Raw genomic sequence first — 22,500 nt, 5'->3', positions numbered from 1 at the left:
GCAAGTCGAGGTTTTTTGGCGCCAAAAAAGGTAGAAATTATTTACATTAACATTTTGTTTGCTCTGACAGACTGTTTTTGATACTGTGTCTTTAAGAGATATGTAAATGATCTCTGCTGTGATTGGCGGAATGGTGTCATATGTTAATTATGGTTGTGATGTCATACTCATGACATTCAGAACGAGACATTTTTTTTTTTCAGTTTAGATTCAGTAGTAAGACGTTTACGTGACGAATGGGACTTTATTATGTGATTCTGATATCATACTATCCAAAAGAAAAATAAGTAAAACATTGTGTGTTAGTCTGAATGAATCACATGTTGATTGTTGTTCAGAGAAAGAATTAGAGTGAATGCAGTTTGATAAATGTACAAAAAACATTTTAAAAAAAATTGTAGAGGAAAGTATCTTATTTATTTTTTCACATTTATTTATTAATACTAAACCGTAGTAAGTGTCTGTGATGTCGGCAGAGAAACCCGAAGCTGCTGTACAGATTTTGTAAACCGTCTGTCCGCTTTATATCAGAGCTTATTTATTTGACCTTTGACCCGTGTCAGTGTGACCCTCTAGCTGTTCGGCTGTAACATGTACGCCTGTTTCTCAAATAAAAATGAATTGTGTGAACCGTGTCGCCTCTCCAGAGTCACTTCTTGCTATAATAACCTAAAATCCCAAGAGAAAATGTAAAAACTCAGATGTGTTCTTGGCTGAATAACTTCTTTAGCTTTTAGAAGGATTAATATGTAAGGGATCATGTAGAGCGAGGCGGATGTTATAGCGAACACAACCCCGACAGGCTGATCAGGACCCCGACGCCAAGCGGAGCCTGAAGGGCTTGTAATCACAATCGCCTCGCACTACATTATCCCGCTTATTACATGGCTAACTAACTTACCAAATAAATCAATAATTTAACACAAAATATTTTTTTATAAAGGAGTTTATTGATTTAAAAACGATTGTATTGCTTCCGCTAAAGAAAATAGTCCATTCCGTCTCTACCGTTAGAATCCATATCAAGAAATAACACACCGCATTCTACATTAGAATTCAACCAATCCATGTATTAAATATGACATATGTCCGTTCCGTCCGTATACTTAGCAGCGGTCTGTTATCAAGAAATAATATTTCTGTATGTTATTTCTTGATATCAGTCCGCTGCGAAGAGCGTTGCTATGGACGCAGGAGTCTACCCGCAGAGACGGAACGGACTATTTTCTTTAGCGGAAGCAATACAATCGTTTTTAAATCAATAAACTCCCTTTTAAATCAATATTTTGTGTCAAACCATTATTTTGATTTATACAATAGCATTTTGTACATGAATACAGTTAGTCCTACCTGAAATCTGACTATTTCATTTGTGTTTGTTCTATTGTAAAAAACTAAACAAATACTGTTTAAAATGTTGCCTTGGAAGAGCGAACTAAGAAATTATAACTTTAATCCGTGTTTCGGAACAAAACTAAAGCTCTTCATGTCTGAAAACACTCTTATGTTCATTGATAATTGCAACTGGAACTGCATAATATGAATGATCTTACTGCAACATCGCCTTTGGCTAAAGATCTTTTGCATAAATATTATTGCACAACTTATAATTAACTTGTGGGTTAAATATCTGAGAGATGAGTGATGCGATCAAAATCTTAAACCCATATATGTGTCATCAGCTAACTCATCAGCTGATAGTAATTCAGTTTCTCACATCAACATGTTATTATATACTCACTCAAAGCAATATATAGCAGATATCATCAGATTTATGGTTCATTTCAACTCTGATTTAGAGCTTTATTATGAAAAAAAAGTTTACAATTAATCAATGTGACTCTGAAATATACATTTCTGCTAATCTGATTTTTATATGCATATAAGATTGAGAATTGATTCTGCGCTCATAAAAGAGATGCTAAAATTCCTCGACTTATGCATGGAAAAAAAAATGAAGACACTGGGATTTGGGAAAATACTTTATTAGCTTCAGTTCTGGACTGTACAGTATTTTGTGATGTGAATCATCACTGGCCCCTTGTTCACGCGCCGGCGCTGACTCCGCTGTAGGAACTGCAGACGTTTGTTAGTCCGGGTGGAGAAAGCTCAGATCAGAGGAGGATCTTGTAATAATCGTCTCTGTAACTGTAAAGAACGACCACAGAGACCCTGAAACACACACACACACACACACACACACACACACACACACACACACACACACACACACACACACACACACACACACACTGATTAAAGACTGAAGATTCATGACACATTCTGATGAATATACTCCGCTAACTCTCTGGTGCTCTTCGTGTGTCTGAAAAAATAAATACATTTTTTATTTTTTATTTAATATTTTTTATTTTTAGGGGATTTGTTTATACTAAATTATATTTACGCTGTATTTATAATCCATTTATGCACTTTTTGAGCATAGGTCTGAAAATGTCATCTCCAACTTAAACTGTGGTAAATCTTGAACGCTTTAGAGACTGAAGTTCGATCTCTTTATAGAGACGACACTCGGCAGATTATTGCTGAAGTGAAAAAGGACATCTTTTTTTATCAGTGAACATAAAATTCTGTAACTTATTTTTTATGAAAAATTTGCAAAAAAAACTTTTAAATAAAAATTTTCAGACTGATCATATACTGATCATTAGCAGATGAACACATTCTGAAGAATACACTACATATTTTCTAACTTAAAAGTTATTGTGAGTATTCTTAAGACAAAACTGAAGCAGTTCTTAAATCCCTGTGAATTGATTAGGATGTTTCAAATATTACGCATATAAAACACCACTGGAGGATTTCACTGTGGTCATCTAGCAAGTGACGATTCATGTCAATAAATGAACACAATATGCACTTCATAATCACAGAATCATCACAAGGTTCTACATAAGAATATAAAGATGTCTGACTGTATATGATCCGACTCTGGAGATTTGTGTCCATCTATTAAACATTTTAATTCATAGAATTAACGAATTCTTTTCGAGAATTATCATCAGTTAATTAATCTGTACATCAAGACAATCGTTTTATATCAAGTTTTCTGAAATGCCATGTTTAAATATGTAAATGAGGCTTTATCTAATTAATTATGCACTAATTTCCAGAACAGAAACGTGAACATTGGATAAAGTCATGTTCGTTAATCTTGACAGAGATTTCTCTTTTGATCACAGAAAATGGATTTTCACCATGTTTTTCTAGGATTCAGATGTTGTATAAATCATGTGAGTGACATATGAACAAACCTTCAGAATATAGATATGAATAAAAGTGGAGATTTCTGACTCAAACTCACACTAATAGATCGAGTGCAAATCAAATAAACTCGTGTTTCCTTTCCGCTAGTCTAGTTCTGAGAAGCCAGATCTGCTATTAAAACTGAGCAGTGCATGAGAACACTATAGTTTTGGTCAAATGAACCCAAACCATACATTTGACCCACAAACTCTCCAAAGACGGCCTTTGAGAATCAACACAACCTAAACGCTAAAGTCCAGAAAAACAGCTAATGAGGAAAATCTGTTCAGAGAATCCCAAACACAGGGAAGTCATTTCCATTCCTCCAGAGAAATCCAAGAAGAACGGCGTTAAAATGTTTGGGAGAGCAGGAGAAAGAGCCTCTGAAGAACTTCATCGTTCGGATCAGGTTTTATGATCCTGAATAAAAGCGTCTGGAAAGTCGAAACACTGCCGTCGGGTTAACAAGCGTCTCTGTGAGGAAACCTGACAAAACACGCTCTCTCTCACACACCCGGACACTTTAAACAGTCGTTTTCCAAGATAAAAGGTAAACTACAGTCAGGATAACCTTTAGCTAATATCGTTACAAACACACACAACTCAATATCAGCAGAACTGTGTATTTATAGCATGAAGTTCACCCAAAAATGAAAGAAATGAACTCACTTTTTTACTGTTGGAAACCAAACAATATTGGACCCCATTGACTTCCAATGTATGGACAAAAAAAATAACTTCAAACTACAAACTAATAAACTTTTTGAAAACTTCAAAACATCTTTTGTGATCCACAGAGTGAGTGAAGTGAACCATCCCTTTAAAAACACACATATACTAGCCAACTTTCTTTTCCTTCTTTCTTCTGCTGAACAAAAAAGAAGATATTGTGAAGAATGTTGGTAATCAAGCAGTTTTGGTTCCCATTGACTTTCATTATATGGGAAAAAAAAATAATACAATGGAAGTGAATGGGAACAGAAACTGTTTGGTGACCAACTTTCTTCTTTCAAGTTTCTGTTCCACAAAAAAACGAAAGTCATACAGGAACGACAGGAGGGAGAGTAAACCATGACCAAATGATCATTTTTAGGGGATACATTTTTTTAATGGATTCAATGAATTCCAGAAAACTTAAAACAGAATTTGGTAAAAAAAATAAAAAGTTTTTTTAGACATGCTTTTTGATTACTAAAATGTAATTTAACCATTAAAATGGATTCCCAAAAAAGAAAAAATGGAATCCAGAAAAATTTAAATGGAAAAAAAATGGAATTTGGTAAAATAAAATAAAAATAAAAATGGAATTTGATAAAAAAAATTAAAAAAACATATTTCATAGGGCTTTAACTGTAATTTTTTGATAAACTTTTATTTTTGTTAGATTGTACAAGTTTAATGATTTAAATTAATTAGACATGCTTTTTTGATTACTAAAATAAAATGTAACCATTAAAATGGAGTTTATTTATTTTAAACGAAAATAAATAAATAAAAAAATAAATAAATAAAAAAAATGGAATTCAGAAAAAGTTTCATGGAAAAAACTAAATTTGGTAAAAATAAAATGGAATTTGAGAAAAGAAAAAAAAAGTTTATCAAACGTTTAGAGCCCTATGAAATACGTTTAATTTATTTATGTTTGTTAAATTGTACAAGTTTAATGATATCAATGAATTAGGAATGCTTTTGAATACTGAAATTCCCCCCCAAAAAAAAAAAGGAATCCAGAAACTTTTTAATGGAAAAAACAGAATTTGGGAAAATAATTGATGGAATTTGAGAAAAATAAATAAAACGTATATCATAGGGCTCTAACGTAACTTTTTATAAACTTTTATTTATTTTTGTTAAATTGTACAAGTTTAATGATTTAAATTACAAAAATGTTATTCAACTGTTAAAATTGGGTAGGGGTAGGGGTAGGGTTAAAAAAAAAAATGGAATCCAGAAATTTTTTAAATATATATATATATAAATTTGAGAAACAGAATTTCAGAAAATATAAAACGGAATTTGGGAAAACAATTATTCTGGAATAAAGTTTTCTACAGTTTGTAGATAATCTGGCATTATATCTGATTGTTGATGTAAATGCACTTTTACTCTGGTACCTTTTGTATATTTTGAAGTGGTGAATCTGTTCACAGATGCTCTTGAGGTAGCGCTGTTTGGGCAGCCGAGAGAGAAGAGTCTTCACACTGATGTTGAACTGCTCCTCGCCGTCGAACTGAGAGGAAGAGGACATATCATATCTGATCAGAATGTGTGTTCAGTTCATTCATATTCATATTCATATTCAGAATCAGCCTGTGTGCTTTAGTGGACTCCACTTTTGGGAGGAATGCTTCGGTACACATTACCTAAAAAATAACTAAAAATGTCAAAATTCAAACTAAAAGTGCTCAAACTTTACCAAAAAATGATTCTATAATGTCTACATGTGTATCTGAATGCACACGGAAGCGAACTGACTTTAGGACCCAGAGGAACAGCTCATTTACTCCATATAGAGCTATAAGGCCATCTAGAGTCATCAAATATCATCTTATATTATTATTTTTCCACAAGAGGTCGGCAGAGACGCCCAATGTAAGATATTTAGAGCTGAATTAAAAGAGTTATGCATGAAATTGTGAGTTATTTTGAATTTAAAGTTGAAAAAATGTGCTTAAATTACTATTTATTTATTATTTATTGATCAAATCTAGTAATTTAAAAGGTAAATAAATATAAATATAGAAAAAATATTATCAAAATGAAATAAAATAAGCTTTCTGAACAAAAAAAAGTATAATTTAAGGGCTTCGGGTCATTTTGACCCGCGAGGGAAAAGGTCTGTTTTAGAGTGACATATCCCATAATTCTCAGTAATATCATGTGTGTTCCTCATGGTCAGGCTGGACGTGAGGGTTTCCCTCTTCCGCTTCAGTTTTCCACAGGAATGCCGTTCATGAACTCAGAATAGCTGATGATAACAGCGGCGGCACAAACCTCGAGGGACAGGAAGTTGACGAGTGTTTCCTTGGGCAGATCGACCTGAGGAGGAACGAGAGTGTGTGAAGGTCATTTCCACACACACACAATAGAGTCTTATCTGAACAACGGCACACAATGTAAACACGCGTACCAGTCAACAGGAAGTGCTCAAAATGAGCATTAACAGGGCAGAAGTCAGTCAATATATGACCCTGGACCACAGAACCAGTCACATGGGTCAACTCTTTTAAATTGAGATTTATACATCATATAACGCTGAATAAATAAGCTCCCCAGTGATGTGTGGTTTGTTAGGATAGGACAATATTTGGTCGAGACACAACTATTGAAAATCTGGAATCTGAGGCAAAAAAAATCTAAACATTGAGAAAATCTCCTTTAAAGTTGTTCATTAATGTTCTCGATTGTGCAGCATTCACTCACACACACACACACACACATGTGTTATATATTTACGGTAGGAAATTTACTAAATATCTTCATGGAACATGATCTTTACTGAATATCCTCATGATTTTTGGTATAAAAGAAAAATCTATTATTTTGACCCATATTGGATATTGCCACAGATAAACCCGTGTGACTCGAGACTGGTGACGTGATCCAGGGTCACATGACACTCATTGTGTTTTCATATGCAGGGTTTCTGCAGGGTTTCTAAAGGTCAGTTTAAGACTTTAAGAGCTTCTTGAGGAATAAACTGAAGTCTAAAGCACACGGCGAGTCGAATTAGAAACACTTCAAAGTTTCAAAGTCATTTCCATTAGTTTTTCATTCATTTGACAGATAAAGAGAGCTTGAGTATCTCTGCTCCTGAACACTGGAATGAGGAAATCACTCTTACTGTGCCTTCCTTTCTCAATGTCAATCTCACTTTTATTTGTATAGCACTATTAAAACACCACATGTTGACCAGTGTGCTCTACATCATCTCAGTCAAACAGACACTATAGTACAACAGTAATAGAATAAAAATAATAGAATTTGTTTGTCTGGTTTTTCAGCACATTTCAGCAATGAAGCAATATCTGCCGATGAGTCTGAAAATAATCTTAACACATTTTCATACTATATTGACATATTTGTTCATGTTTTAAGCGTTAAACTAAATGTTGTTTAGTTTTTGTTAACATACATTTTGTAACATTTCTAAGAAAACAAGAGTTCATATATTAATGTTGCCACTCCAGTAAATGTATCTTGATGTATTTGCACTGGACAAAAATACATATTTTTGCAGTGCATGTGATGTTTAATGCCATGACGCAGATTTAGTTTCTGTAAGTGATGTTGATCAGACGTGTGTGTGTGTGTGTGTGTGTGTGTGTGTGTGTGTACAGTCGTATATGAACCCGTAACTCAGGGTTAGATGGAGTTTTGTAAACTGTAATAACAGTAACCCACTGTATTCCCACATAACCACTAATTAACTAAATACGCAAATGAAGTAAATCTCACTGACAAGCGTTCGCCACCCTTTGCTGTTTACAATTCTGAGAACTGTGTGTGTCACTGTGTGTGTGTGTGTGTGTGTGTGTGTGTGTGTGTGTGTGTGTGTGTGTGTGTGTGTGTGTGTGTGTGTGTGTGTGTGTGTGAGAGTGTGTGTGAGAGTGTGTGTGTGTGTGTGTGTGTGAGAGCGTGTGTGTGTGTGTGAGTGTGAGTGTGTGTGAGAGTGTGTGTGTGAGAGTGTGTGTGTGTGTGAGTGAGTGTGTGCGTGAGCGTGAGTGTGTGTGTATGTGTGTATGTGTGTGTGTGTGTGTGTGTGTGTGTGTGTGTGTGTGTGTGTGTGTGTGTGTGTGTGTGTGTGTGTGTGTGTGTGTAAAACATATCGGCCAATGCCGATCGTTTAAAAAGGCCAAATATGCTGCTATGCCATATATTGGTCGACCACTAATGTAAACCTTGAATGCGATGTAAGTCGCTAAGGCTCGTGTGTTGATCTGACAGCAGGAAATGACATCATGTACTCACGGCCAACACTTCGATGTCGCTGCACTTGTTCTGTAAATTGCTGCTCAGATTCTGCAGTCGTGATTGAATCTGAAAGACAGAATCAGTTCATGTTCATAAAGCAGAATGAACAGAAAACAAACGCTTTTCATCATATATACACTGGCGGTCAAACGTTTAAAACGTTTAGCTCACTAATGCTGCATTTATTCAGCAAAAAATTTGTAAAAATATGAAATATTATTCCAATGTAAATCTTCTGTTTTCTATGTGAATATACAGTAAAGAGTAATTTATTCCTGTGATCAAAGCTGAATTTTCAGCATCATTACTCCAGTCTTCAGTGTCACATGATCCTTCAGAAATCATTCTAATATGATGATTTGATGCTCAAGAAACATTTATGATTATTATCAGTGTTGAAAACAGGTACTATTTTTTATTTTTCAGGATTCTTTGATGAATTGAATGTTCTAAAGAACAGCGTTTATTTGAAATATAATCTTTTGTAACATTATAAATGCTTTACTGTCACTTTTGATACATTTAATACATCCTTAATGAATAAAACTATTAATTTCAACAACAAAAAAATTATCAATGATTTGTGAAGGATCATGTGACACTGAAGACTGGAGTAATGATGCTGAAAATTCAGCTTTGATCACAGGAATAAATTACACTTTACTATATATTCACATAGAAAACAGCTGATTTACATTGGAATAATATTTCACTGTTTTACTGTATTGTTGATCAAATAAACGCAGTCTTGATGAGCAGAGACTCTTTCAGAAACATTATAAATACTAATTATTTGAAACTTTCGACCGGCAGTGTAATAAAGTTGAGCGCAGGACAGCAGGGGTTTGTTTCTATGGCTCATCAAATATGAAAGATTATTTCATCAGAAGGGCGTCTCTGCTGTCCTGAGACTCACACACGCCGGATTAAACAGCAATTGAGCAGAAATCAACACAAGACTGTCTCTGTGTTTAATGGAGTGTGAGAACGTCACAGGGAAATTAGTCAAAAAGCAGTTCTGGGATTGTAGAATTCATGTGAAATTCGTAAAACAAGCGAGTGTGAGTGACTGTGAGGGGAACATACAGTCAGACCAACATGTATTCACACATCTTCAACATTTCTCACATTATCAGTTTATTCACTATAGTTTAGAAAATGGTACTAAAATATGAGCAGAACTCATTGATATTTGACTGGTTTTGTCCGTCCTTCTGTTAGACTGTCTCACACATGAATTATGTTGAATATCTGTCAGCTGTTAAATTTAACTACACAATTAGATAATACCAGTTTAGCTCAACCAATCACCAAGCAATGCTTCATTTTGTTCAGTCTGTGTGTAAAAAGAGCATTAGCAATTAAAGACAAAACACTTCAGCAAAACATGATCAGCTCAAAGTGTCCCAATCAGTTTTGGTCTCAAATGTCACTGGTAGTCACTGTATGAAGAGTTATTGGGTATAATATGTCACAGTTTACTTTATTTTGCTCTCCTCACTTACATAAATGAACTATAGTGTCCTGCACACACTAGTGAAACAATATAAAATATTATATCTGGTGTCTGAACAATGTTTGCTTTGACTGTGTGTTCCCTACAGGCCTTAAAGGCACAAGATGAGGAAGAAACCGTGTTTCCCATGATGTCAGACGTGAGATCACTGTTCACAGACCTGCGTCTCGTATCTCCGTCTCGAGCTGGCGGAGACTTTCTCAGGCGTTATGAGGTTCACGTTCACGGACATGCCGGCGTTGCTCCCGTGGGATTCGGACAAACCTGACCAAACACACCAGAACATCGAAACATTCACACATCTGCTGGAAACACTTCAGATCAACTCAATGTCTCGCAAGGTTTTAAACGTAATGTCTGTGTTAATGTGTTTAAATGAATTAATAAAGCAGAAAGCCTTGAGAGGACACGAGTTTCTCACACTGTACAATGACTTTGATTTGAAATGAATGAACTTTGAACTGAATTGAGCTGTAAAACGACACTAGAGCTGCTTATAGCTGAAATTAACTAGTTTCATAATCGATGGACTAGTTATTGAACTGAACTGAACCAACATTGAACTGAATAGAGCTGAATAATGGCACTATTGAAACCTTTGTTTCTTTCTTTGCTTTGCTTTGTAGTTTTTTAAAATTCATGTATATTTAGATAAATGATCTCTCTTTTTTTATATTGTACTCGTCTTATTGTTTGTATTTTGCATATTTGTTCTTATAGTTAATCACAAAGATGAAATGAAGAAATGAATTAAAGTGAAACTAGATTTTGGTCAAATAACCCCTACTTGAAGGAAGGAAGGAAGGAAGGAAGGAAGGAAGGAAGGAAGGAAGGAAGGAAGGAAGGAAGAAAGGAAGGAAAGGAGGGAGGAAGGAAGGAAGGATGGAAGGAAGGAAAGAAGGATGGATGGATGGATGGATGGAAGGAAAGAAGGAAGGAAGGAAGGAAGGAAGGAAGGAAGGAAAGAAGGAAGGAAGGAAGGAAGGAAGGAAGGAAGGAAGGAAAGAAAGAAGGATGGAAGGAAGGAAAGAAAGAAGGATGGAAGGAAGGAAAGAAGGAAGGATGGAAGGAAGGAAGGATGGAAGGAAGGAGGGAAGGAAGGAAGGAAGGAAGGAAGGAAGGAAGGAAGGAAGGAAGGAAAGAAGGAAGGAAGGAAGGAAAGAAGGAAGGAAGGAAGGAAGGAAGGATGGATGGATGGAAGAAAGGAAGAAAGGAAGGAAGGAAGGAAAGGAGGGAGGAAGGAAGGAAGGAAGGAAAGGAGGGAGGAAGGAAGGAAGGAAGGAAGGATGGATGGATGGAAGGATGGATGGAAGGAAGGAAGGAAGGAAGGATGGATGGATGGATGGAAGGAAGGAAGGAAGGAAGGAAGGAAGGAAAGAAGGAAAGAAGGAAAGAAGGAAGGAAGGAAGGAAGGATGGAAGGAAGGAAGGATGGAAGGAAGGATGGATGGAAAGATGGAAGGAAGGAAGGAAAGAAGAAAAGAAGGAAGGAAAGAAGGAAGGAAAGAAGGAAGGATGGAAGGAAAGAAGGAAGGATGGAAGGAAGGAAGGAAAGAAAGAAAGAAAGAAGGAAGGAAGGAAGGAAAGAAGGAAGGAAGGAAGGAAGGAAGGATGGATGGAAGGAAGGAAGGAAAGAAGGAAGGATGGATGGAAGGAAAGAAGGAAGGAAGGAAAGAAGGAAGGAATAAATAAATAAATAAATTTGTATTTATTTAGCACTTTTCCAGAGAAATCCATGCAGTTTAAAGTGCTTTAAGGGCAAGAAACAGGATTAAAAATAGACCAAAAATGAGACGACCCAAAATAGATTATAACAATATCATTAAAAGTGTAAAATTGAATATCAATATTAAACTAAAACAGAATATGATTGAAGTATATAAATAAATGAACTGGGTTACTCAGTAACTTATCAAAACCAAGATGAAAAGAATAATTCTTAAAGAGTTTATAACGTCTGTTTGTTTCTCCAGGCCAGGAACGGTTACCTGAGTTTCCCAGAGATGATCCCTTAGGATTCTGGAGAGAGACGCTCTCTGAAACCTCTCTGATGGACAGATGAGAGAGAAGAGCATTAGATGTTTCCTCGGACTCTGACACAAGGTTTCCTAGGCCTGCGCACTGACACACATTTCCCAATTCTGTTTGATTTCGATATCGATTAATACGTATATATATCTATATCAGGTACAGTACGTCAGACTTTCTAAAGGAAAAAATCTCTTAACTAAGGCTGTAAATTATACAGGGAACAAGGACATTTGTTTTCATGACCTATATATTGAAACATACAGTAAATATTGAAGAAAATTTCAAATTTCAAATAATGAATATGTAATATGTTGCATATCAAAACGCTCCTCTCTAGAGTTATTTATGGAGTTTACGGTCACTAAATGGCTTTAAATGTGACAGCTGTTCTCCAGCTGTTTTAGTGGCGGCTGAAACACTGATTGATGGATTACATGAGACATGATTGATTTCAGGAAGTTGTTCTGAATGTTGATTTGCTGCTGTAACTAGTAGTAAAGATGAAGAGATGATCGGTTCAGCTGTCACGCACATTAAACACACACACACATTTACTGACTGAATTTCATAATTAAAGTGACAGAATCAAATTGTGATTATTTAAAAGCAGGAGGTATTTAGTGAAGTTTGGTTCATTCATCAACTGAAAACAGCATTAAAAGATCGAGTCTTAGGATTTCAGACTTAAGATATCGATTAATGAAAATGAGAATTGATTAAAATTGAGAAATCCATAATTCTAACAGCCCGGTTGTGTCCGGTCGGCGTCTGTCACCTGTTCCTCTCCTCGGAGAGTTTGATCCTGCTCTTCTGGATGAAGTGATCGACCAGATCCGACTCGGGAATCCTCTTCTCCGACTGACGGTCTTTCTCAAACGACTTCACCTGACGGAAGAGAAGAGAGCCAGCCAATCACGCACTTTTATTCCTATAGTGCTTTTCTATATTCCTATAGAGCTTCTATACAGCTTTACATTAATCAACAGGAAAATAGCAGTGTTAATATTGTAAAGTTAATCAATTATGAAAATAACTTTCAATGTTGATTCAATTCAGTTCAATAACAGACAATGTTGCAAAATTCATCAATTATGAAACTAATTCAAATTGAGCTGTACAGCAGCTCAACAGAAGACACTAGTGTCATTATTCAGATCAATTCAGTTGTTATCTGATAGTGTCAGTGAAGTTAAATCGAGAATATTACTGAATATGAATATTCTTGTTCAGCTCTAGTGCAGGTGTTGATGTGATTTACCTTCAGGTAGTTTCCTTCTTTATCAGACACCAGGACCATGAATGTGATTCCAGCTTGTCTGCAATGTTCCAGAAGAGCTTCTTGTGACTGTGGCACAAAAACACGCATTTACACACACACACACACACACACACACACACACACGACTGCATTCATAAGAGTGTGTCAAAAGTATTGTGTAGTCATTGTGTTTTGACGATCAATACAAGTTTATTCTGCCCAAGAACCGCCCAGTAATAAAGATGAAACACATGAGGGACTTAATAACTGTGGTTTTGAGTCGAACAGAATGATAATAATAATAATAATAATAACATTGGCTTGTGGTTCAGTAAGTGAGGAACTGCTCTGAGGGACTCTAGACTCATGAGGTTCAGACTCTGAAGGTCCTGCTGATCAGGATGACACTGGTCTCCATGTGTGTTTCACGCGTGTCAGCGAGAGCGTCACAGATTCTCTTCTTACTGTCTTTGTATTTATTATGTGGCGTTTAGTCTCTCTCTCTCTCCTTCATTATCACTCTTCACAGACTGTGATGACGCTTTATAATATCATGAATCTAGCAACGTTTTTAATAGACGGGAAGCACTGATGATGTCGAAGCTCTGAAGCTGTGAGCATCCATTCACTCATCCGTGTGTGAGAGAAGCTGGTTGAAACAGACGTCTCTCTGTGCTGTATAACACACACACACACACACACACACACACACACACACACACACACACACACACACACACACACACACACACACACACACACACACTCTTACACTCTGTCTCACACTCTCTCTCACACACACACTCACTCACACACACTCACTCACACTCTCTCACACTCTCTCACACGCTCACTCTCTCACACTCACTCTCTTTCACACTCACTCTCTCTCACACTCACTCTCTCTCACACTCACTCTCTCTCACACTCACTCTCTCTCTCTCACACACTCTCTCCCACACTCTCTCCCACACTCTCTCCCACACTCTCTCCCACACTCTCTCACACACTCTCTCACACACTCTCTCACACACTCTCTCACACACTCTCTCACACACTCTCTCACACACTCTCTCACACACACTCTCACACACACTCTCACACACTCTCTCACACTCTCTCACACTCTCTCACACACTCTCTCACACACTCTCTCACAATCACTCTCACACACTCTCACACACTCTCACACACTCTCACACACTCTCACACACTCTCACACACTCTCACACACTCTCACACACTCTCACACACTCTCACACACTCTCACACACTCTCACACACTCTCACACACTCTCACTCATAAACTCCACCAGCAACCAAGAATCATAAATGGCCAGAAATGTGTCTATTCAAGAGAAATAAAGTGAACTTAAACCTGAGAGGAAACTAAGATCTACGTTTGAAAGCAGAGTAAGAGTTAACAGGTTTGAGTTCAGCCTGGTGTGTCCTGACCTCTAAAAGCCACTGGTGTGTGTGTGTGTACTCTGCTAACGCATCATCATCCAGCATCTCACAGCTTTCGGCCACATGTTCTTCATCTCCGCGTGTGGAGAGAGATTGGATCTGTTTGTGTTGTGAACTCAAGCACTGGAACGACTCTCGGCTTCATTAGCACTCACACTCATGCAGAACTGCACTAATAAGCAGAAATCAAGGGCATTTCCATCGTTCTTATCTTCAATGTGAGCGCAGACTAACCAAAGCAAGATTATGTTTTTTATTGCAACAGAACAAAATTTCATAATACACAGATGAGGCAAATCATTATAACCCCCTGCCTAATATTCTGCTGTACTAGTGAGTGATTTATTAAATGCATTCTATTAAAATGCATTATCTATTAAAGATAATGGGGTTATCTTTTTCTATTTGTGTATGTCTTTTATATTTATGTCATTTAATGATCATTAATTTTCTCCAAATATCAGCATGATTACAAATGTGATATTGATTTTATACAACAGTTCAATAAACAAGTTAATATTAAGTGACTTATTAGACACAATATTGGCTGTTTTTGCTCTGAGTGACACAGCGGCGTTTCGGTACTGAATGAATTAATCAGTTGAATGAATGATTCAATGACTCACTCATTAACGGTCACTTGCTGCCACCTACTGGTGGTTTTAATTTCACATTTAAAGTATCTTTTCATTTTTAAAATCCTTTCAAATATCAATATTCAATGTTTTATGTTTACATTATTTCTGCATGTGTAACTGCAGGTCAAACACATTCATGTCTCTCTGATCTTCATTAAACAGTCTGTGTAAAAGCATCTAAACTTCAGATGCAGATTCTGTGTTTCATCTTCATTGCAAAAATGAGTTTTGTTGATATTGATTTCAGTTGATTGGTCCATTTCTGCTGCATCAACACACTGACTACAAGAACTGATCGTTCACCAATCATCTACTCAGAACTTGAGTCATGTGACCAACATTTTTGGCGTCACCTGTGAGTGTTTTGGCTCATCAAACATCATATAAACACTGACCTGAGACACATCATAGACGATGTCTGTCGAGACTCCAGCCGCCCAGAGTTTCTGAATGACATTAACGGCTCTGCTCATGGAGGACTGACCCACGGGAACCACCAGAACATCACAGGAGCTCACAGGAGGCTGACACACACACACACACACACACACACACACACACACACACACACAGTCAAGTCACCTTCGTTTATATAGCACTTTTAAAGGGGTCATCGGATGCCCTTTTTCCACAAGTTGTGATGATTCTTTAGGGTGTTCATGTAAAGTTTGTAACATACTTCATTGTGTGGTGGTTGTGTCCACACACTGCAAAGACGCATTTATATGCAAACACCATAGAAAAGTGAATTTTGCATCCGATGAGCCCTTTAACAATATAGACTGTTTCACAGCAGCTTTACAGTGATAACAGGAGATTACAGTAACAGAGAGTGTTTAGGCTTTACAGCAGATCTAGAATAAAGTTATTGTCCAGATAAAGTTAGTTTTGACTGATTCACTTCTGTTGCGGAGATCATTAGTTATTAACTTAGGATCCGCTACCAGAAAACTCTTAATGTGTTCTGGCCGCTCATCCGCACACAACAGTGTCTGAGGCTCGAGAACACAAACCCTGAAACAGGATCCAAGGTGCAAGCGGTGAAAATGTTTGAAAAGCGTGATCATCTCCACACACACACTTCAAAAACGTGAATCTGTGAAAACGCTGACGGCGTACACATGCGTATCACGTGTTTAGTCTATAGATATGCGTGTGTGAATATATAAGTGCGCAGTCTTTCTCTAAAAAAATAAACAAACAAATTACTTGTCTGGCCTTAAAAATTCATAATACAGAATCTTTTTTGTCGCTTCCGTGTATCCATGTGAACCGGAATCATTTTGACAATGTTTATCTGTGCAGAGGTAAAGGGAAGGAGGCCTTCACAGGGGAGAGACTCTCACACACACACTCTCTCTCTCTCACACACACACACTCACTGGTTCCTCCATATTGGCCACAGCAGAGCAGATCTTATCCAGAGCGATGCTGGCGCCGACCGCTGACGGGACCGGACTCGACACCGTCGGCCCGTGGAACTCCATGATCTGACAATCAGGAAAACACTTGATCTGAATAATGATTCAGATCAGCTTCTGTTGAGCTGCTGTACAGATGAGTTCTAATATGTTTCATGATTGATGAATTTTGAGACATTGACTGTTATTGAACTAAATTTAATCAACATTTAAATAAAAATCTGAATTGACGAATTTTGCAACATTAATTAAATAATAATAATAAAATATAATGAAATATAGGGCAAATAAATAAAATATATTTTTACTATCATTTTATAGGAAAATATGGGGGAAATAAAAAAATAAAATAAAAAAATAAATAATAAAATAAAATAAAAATATATAGGGCAGAAAAAACACAAAAAATAAAATATAGAGACAATTAAGAGATTTAAGTGTTGCTCAGTTGTGTACAGTTGTACAGTTGTGTTGGTGTTACCAGATGATCGTAGCGTCCCCCTGCTGCCAAGATATCCGGGACGGTGCGTTTCCGTTTCCTGATGAACGCCACAAACTGGAAGATGACCCCGCAGTGATGCTGGACCTTATAGACCAAACCCAGATTCACCACAACCTTCACAACACACGACACACACATTCAGATGAAGAGGAGATGAAGAATATCAGATATCACACAGACAGAGCGTCACACCTGCAGTTTACAATCAGAATTGATGAATTTTTCAACATTGACTGTTATTGAACTGAATTTAATCAACATTTAAAAAAAATCATAATTGAAGAATTTTGCAACATTGACTGTTATTGAGCTGAATTTAATCAACATTAAAAAAAAAAATTTCAGAATTGATGAATTTTTGCAACATTGACTGTTATTGAACTGAACTGAATCAACATTTTTAAAAAATCATAATTGATGAATTTTTGCAACATTGACTGTTATTGAACTGAATTTAATCAACATTTAAAAAAAATCATAATTGAAGAATTTTGTAACTGACTGTTATTGAACTGAACCGAATCAACATTTTAAAAAAATCATAATTGATGAATTTTGCAACATTGACTGTTATTGAGCTGAATTTAATCAACATTAAAAAAAATTGTTTCAGAATTGATTAATTTTTGCAACATTGACTGTTATTGAACTGAATTTAATCAACATTTAAAAAAAATCATAATTGATGAATTTTGTAACTTTGACTGTTATTGAACTGAATTTAATCAACATTTAAAAAAAAATCATAATTGAAGAATTTTGTAACTTTGACTGTTATTGAATGAATTTAATCAACATAAAAAAATCATAATTGATGAATTTTGCAACTTTGACTGTTATTGAACTGAACTGAATCAACATTTAAAAAAAATCATAATTGATGAATTTTTGCAACATTGACTGTTATTGAACTGAACTGAATCAACATTTTTAAAAAATCATAATTGATGAATTTTTGCAACATTGACTGTTATTGAACTGAATTTAATCAACATTTAAAAAAAATCATAATTGAAGAATTTTGTAACTTTGACTGTTATTGAAATGAATTTAATCAACATTTTAAAAAAATCATAATTGATGAATTTTGCAACATTGACTGTTATTGAACTGAATTTAAAAAATGGTTTCAGAATCGATGAATTCAGGGACACTGACACTGTGAATATCTGTTACACTGATGAAGAGGAAGTGATCCAGAAGATGAAGAGTATCAGCTAACACACAGATCATCACACCTGCAGTTTCACAGCCAGTTTCTTGAGGAGGTTGAGGACTTCCTCCAGATCCTTCAGGCCTTGTCTGGCCATCTGAGCCACCGCTGAACTCTTCTGTTTCGTGAGCGAGTTCATGAGAGGAAGAAGATCCTGCAAGCTTCCCTTCTGCTCGATGAACTTATACAGCGTCTGTAACTGACACACACACACACCACTTTACTTCTAAATCACTAAATCACACACAGTGTTAGTTCAGTTCCTCCACACTTTACTTCAAGTCTTTCTAAATCAAGCCGATCACAGCTGTTTGTGGTTGTGTGATACATGTTTTATCGGTTCTATGTTTGTTTTTATTCTTTTATTTATTCTTTCTGTGCAGTTCTGTGGTGTAGCTGAGTATTATGTATTAATCGTCTGATCATGGATATATGATCTAATCACAATTATTTGAGATAACCGCAATATTAGTGCATTTAAAATTCAATTGCTACTTAATTTAGGCGTTTATACAAAATGCCATACAAAATGAAGACTTTAGTTTAATCAGATTGCATTATATTATATGATATGAGATATAAGGGATGCACCGATATGACAATTTTGGCCGATACCGATAACCGATAATTCTTTATATTTGAAAGCCGATAACCGATATATTGGCCTATAAATCAAAATTCAAATTTTTATATAATTTTAGAGAGCCTAATTACAAAAACACAAGTCTCATCATGTCCCAATCACAACATTATAATGATGTTCTCATTATAATTGTATGTAGTCTATATGACAGACGAAGTTTATCCCTTGAAAACGCTGTTTGCGCTGCCAGGCCAGTAGATGGCGCTGACACTTTGTAAAGAAACTACGTGTCTATAGACCGTTCTGTAGATTACACGAAGACCATAACGCCATCGTTTTCAAGAGTTTGCTTTTTCCGGCCCCTAAAATGCCGTTGTCATGTAACGATCGGCCAAAACACGTACGTTTTCAGTATTTCGTTGAAAACGGTGTTGCGTAAACGCTTCAAAAAGTGAATCATGATTCAGACTGTCAAAATGCTCAGTTTCTCCCATCACTATTAGTTTATATTAACAATCATTAACTAGGGAAGCACCGATATGAAACATTTGCCCAATACCAATAACCGCTAATTCTTTATATTCGAAAGAATTTAATCAATCAATCACAATTATTTGTTAATCGTCAAAATTCATGATTGTGACAGGCCTATATTAATGCATTATAAAAGTATTTTTTGCATTAACTATGCCTTGTAATGCAGCTTTTAATCCATTTTATGATCTCATGAATAATTGCAAACACAGTTATAATGCTTATCTATTCACTGAACACTCCTATAGAAAGTATAATGCATTAAAACACGACAAACGAGCAAATTGAGATGTAACATGGAGTCTGTGAATATTATAATGCATTTATTTATGAAAAGATATAATGCATTGCAACGTATGAATACATCATTAATGCATTACACAAAGACTCCAAGTAAACATTCTTTTGCATCTATTGTTGTATACTGTATGTAGTAGACTCATTAAAAGTCAAATATTTGGATTAATTATGATTTTTTACATGTTTTTGAGTTTCTTCTGCTCATCAAGGCTGCATTTATGTGATAAAAAAACAATTGAAATATTATTCCAGTGTAAATCATCTGTTTTCTATGTGAATATATAGTAAAGTGTAATTTATTCCTGTGATCAAAGCTGAATTTTCAGCATCATTGAGTCTTCAGAGAATCGAGGAGAATCCTGGACTTACGCTGTTGTTGGACAAGGAGAGGTTACAGAATTTGGCTTCGACTTCTCGCTTCGTCAGTTTCTCACTCTGCGTGTGAAGGTGAAAGAGAGAGAGACATAAATATATTCTAGGTTACATAACAGCAAAAGCTCATGTGAACCCGGTGAACCTGAGACGCTCACACACACACACACACACACACACACACACACACACACACACACACACACACACACCACAGCATCGTAAAAGAGCAGAAACACACACCTCATCATTTCTGTTCTGACCACTTATGGGTCCCACTTTATATTACGTGGCTTTAAGTACATGTACTGGCATTGAAAAATAAGTACAATGTAGTTATTGTGTTGATGTTGTATTGTAAAACACTTGTGCTGCTGTTGAGGTGTGATACGGGTTAGGTTAGGGACAGGTAAGGTTAGGGACAGGTAAGGTTAGGGACAGGTTAGGTTAGGGACAGGTTAGGTTAGGGACAGGTTAGGTTAGGTTAGGGACAGGTTAGGTTAGGGACAGGTAAGGTTAGGGACAGGTTAGGGACAGGTAAGGTTAGGGACAGGTAAGGTTAGGGACAGGTAAGGTTAGGGACAGGTTAGGTTAGGGACAGGTAAGGTTAGGGACAGGTTAGGTTAGGGACAGGTTAGGGACAGGTTAGGTTAGGGACAGGTAAGGTTAGGGACAGGTAAGGTTAGGGACAGGTAAGGTTAGGGACAGGTAAGGTTAGGGACAGGTAAGGTTAGGGACAGGTTAGGTTAGGGACAGGTAAGGTTAGGGACAGGTTAGGGACAGGTTAGGTTAGGGACAGGTAAGGTTAGGGACAGGTTAGGGACAGGTTAGGTTAGGGACAGGTTAGGTTAGGGACAGGTTAGGTTAGGGACAGGTTAGGTTAGGGACAGGTAAGGTTAGGGACAGGTTAGGTTAGGGACAGGTAAGGTTAGGGACAGGTAAGGTTAGGGACAGGTTAGGTTAGGGACAGGTTAGGTTAGGGACAGGTTAGGTTAGGGACAGGTTAGGTTAGGGACAGGTAAGGTTAGGGACAGGTTAGGGACAGGTTAGGTTAGGGACAGGTTAGGTTAGGGACAGGTAAGGTTAGGGACAGGTAAGGTTAGGGACAGGTAAGGTTAGGGACAGGTAAGGTTAGGGACAGGTTAGGTTAGGGACAGGTTAGGTTAGGGACAGGTTAGGTTAGGGACAGGTTAGGTTAGGTTAGGGACAGGTAAGGTTAAGGACAGGTAAGGTTAGGGACAGGTTAGGTTAGGTTAGGGACAGGTTAGGGACAGGTTAGGTTAGGGACAGGTTAGGTTAGGGACAGGTTAGGGACAGGTGTGCTGGTGTGGGTCGCTTTAAGCGTGGGTTAAGTGTAAGAGAGGGTTAAGTGTAAGAGAGGGGTAAGAGAGGGTTAAGTGTAAGAGAGGGGTCAACAGTGTAATTATAAATGTAATTACAGCTGTAATTACATGCAGGTATTTTCACGATATAAGTACTATGTAAAAGCATGTATGTACACAATAAGTCCATTGTATCAAATTATTAATTTCAATGTAAGTACATAGTACTAAAAGACACTTAATATAAAGTGGGACCCACTTATGTTCAACGAGTTCTGCACTAAAAACATGATTATTCTGTTTCTTCAACATGTAAACAAACTCAGTTTCATGCATATATTTCCACAGGTGTTTTCTGCTTCGTTCACAGAGTTTTCCATTAATTACTTGAACTTTCAGCGAACGAGAAGCGTTTGTAAACCTACTTTCACAGAAACTGCAGGTTTTGCACGCTTGCAAGGAAAGAAATTAAGACATAAGTATTGTAATTTTACTACTATAAAGAAAACAATTATTTTATAGAACATTTTACTTTTTTATCATCTGAAACATGCAAAACTTATATTCCAAAGCCAATTATATACGTCTAACATGCAGAACATCTGAATTCATGGCGATTGAGATCGAAACGTGAGATCAAGTTTATTAGTTTGCCAATAGAATAAATGTTAATAATGAACGCACTATAATTTATGTTTTATACTTATATTTTTGACTCTATTCTGAATACTTTTAAATTTAAAGGATTAATTATAAAGAATGTTTATAGTGTTTATAATATTTGTAAATGTTTTGTTTTAATTACCTGTCTTTACAGTATTTCTGAATGTAATAATAAAGTGAGACTTATACACTTATACATTCCCTTAGCAATGCAATTTTCACTTTTCTTCCAGAAAATATGGCACTTATTAATATTTTTGTTTATTTTACAATGCAGTTGCATTACAATAGTAATATATAGGTATTACTGCCTTAGGGATAATCAATAGTAATAATAAATTATTGTTATTATTATTATTATATATATTTAAATTGTTTGGCTCTTGCTCTACTAGAAAAACTTTTTTACTCTATTCACTTTACTCTCAGAGTTCACCGGA

The 22,500-nt window shown here is 36.3% G+C and overlaps 2 protein-coding genes across 3 annotated transcripts in view; one reads left to right on the top strand and one right to left on the bottom strand.

The window, feature by feature from the left end:
* LOC309479910 (uncharacterized protein) overlaps positions 1–635 on the top strand; it is a 4,082-nt gene extending 3,447 nt beyond the window's left edge. Inside the window, exon 4 of the mRNA XM_082144182.1 lies at positions 1–635. This exon is cut by the window's left edge and continues 773 nt beyond it. The gene's annotated coding sequence lies outside the window, so the exon portion shown is untranslated.
* A 1,334-nt stretch (positions 636–1,969) lies between these two features.
* eif2ak4 (eukaryotic translation initiation factor 2 alpha kinase 4) overlaps positions 1,970–22,500 on the bottom strand; it is a 55,611-nt gene continuing 35,080 nt past the window's right edge. For both annotated transcript variants that reach the window (XM_082142663.1, XM_082142664.1), the window contains exons 27-39: positions 20,073–20,138; positions 18,312–18,485; positions 17,053–17,187; positions 16,533–16,640; positions 15,546–15,674; positions 13,046–13,132; positions 12,563–12,672; positions 11,745–11,803; positions 9,918–10,021; positions 8,239–8,307; positions 6,262–6,306; positions 5,382–5,497; positions 1,970–2,172 (exon numbers count right to left, since the gene is read on the bottom strand). In XM_082142663.1, coding sequence (XP_081998789.1) covers positions 2,115–2,172; positions 5,382–5,497; positions 6,262–6,306; positions 8,239–8,307; positions 9,918–10,021; positions 11,745–11,803; positions 12,563–12,672; positions 13,046–13,132; positions 15,546–15,674; positions 16,533–16,640; positions 17,053–17,187; positions 18,312–18,485; positions 20,073–20,138 — 1,260 coding nt within the window. In that variant the 3' untranslated portion in view covers positions 1,970–2,114. The remainder of the gene's footprint in view (positions 2,173–5,381; positions 5,498–6,261; positions 6,307–8,238; positions 8,308–9,917; positions 10,022–11,744; positions 11,804–12,562; positions 12,673–13,045; positions 13,133–15,545; positions 15,675–16,532; positions 16,641–17,052; positions 17,188–18,311; positions 18,486–20,072; positions 20,139–22,500) is intronic.

This window comes from Leuciscus leuciscus (assembly GCF_965113295.1).
Source record: "Leuciscus leuciscus genome assembly, chromosome: 17".
Lineage (NCBI taxonomy): Eukaryota > Metazoa > Chordata > Actinopteri > Cypriniformes > Leuciscidae > Leuciscus > Leuciscus leuciscus.
Note: the sequence above shows the minus strand (reverse complement) of the source record. Positions and strands in the feature narration are given on the sequence as shown.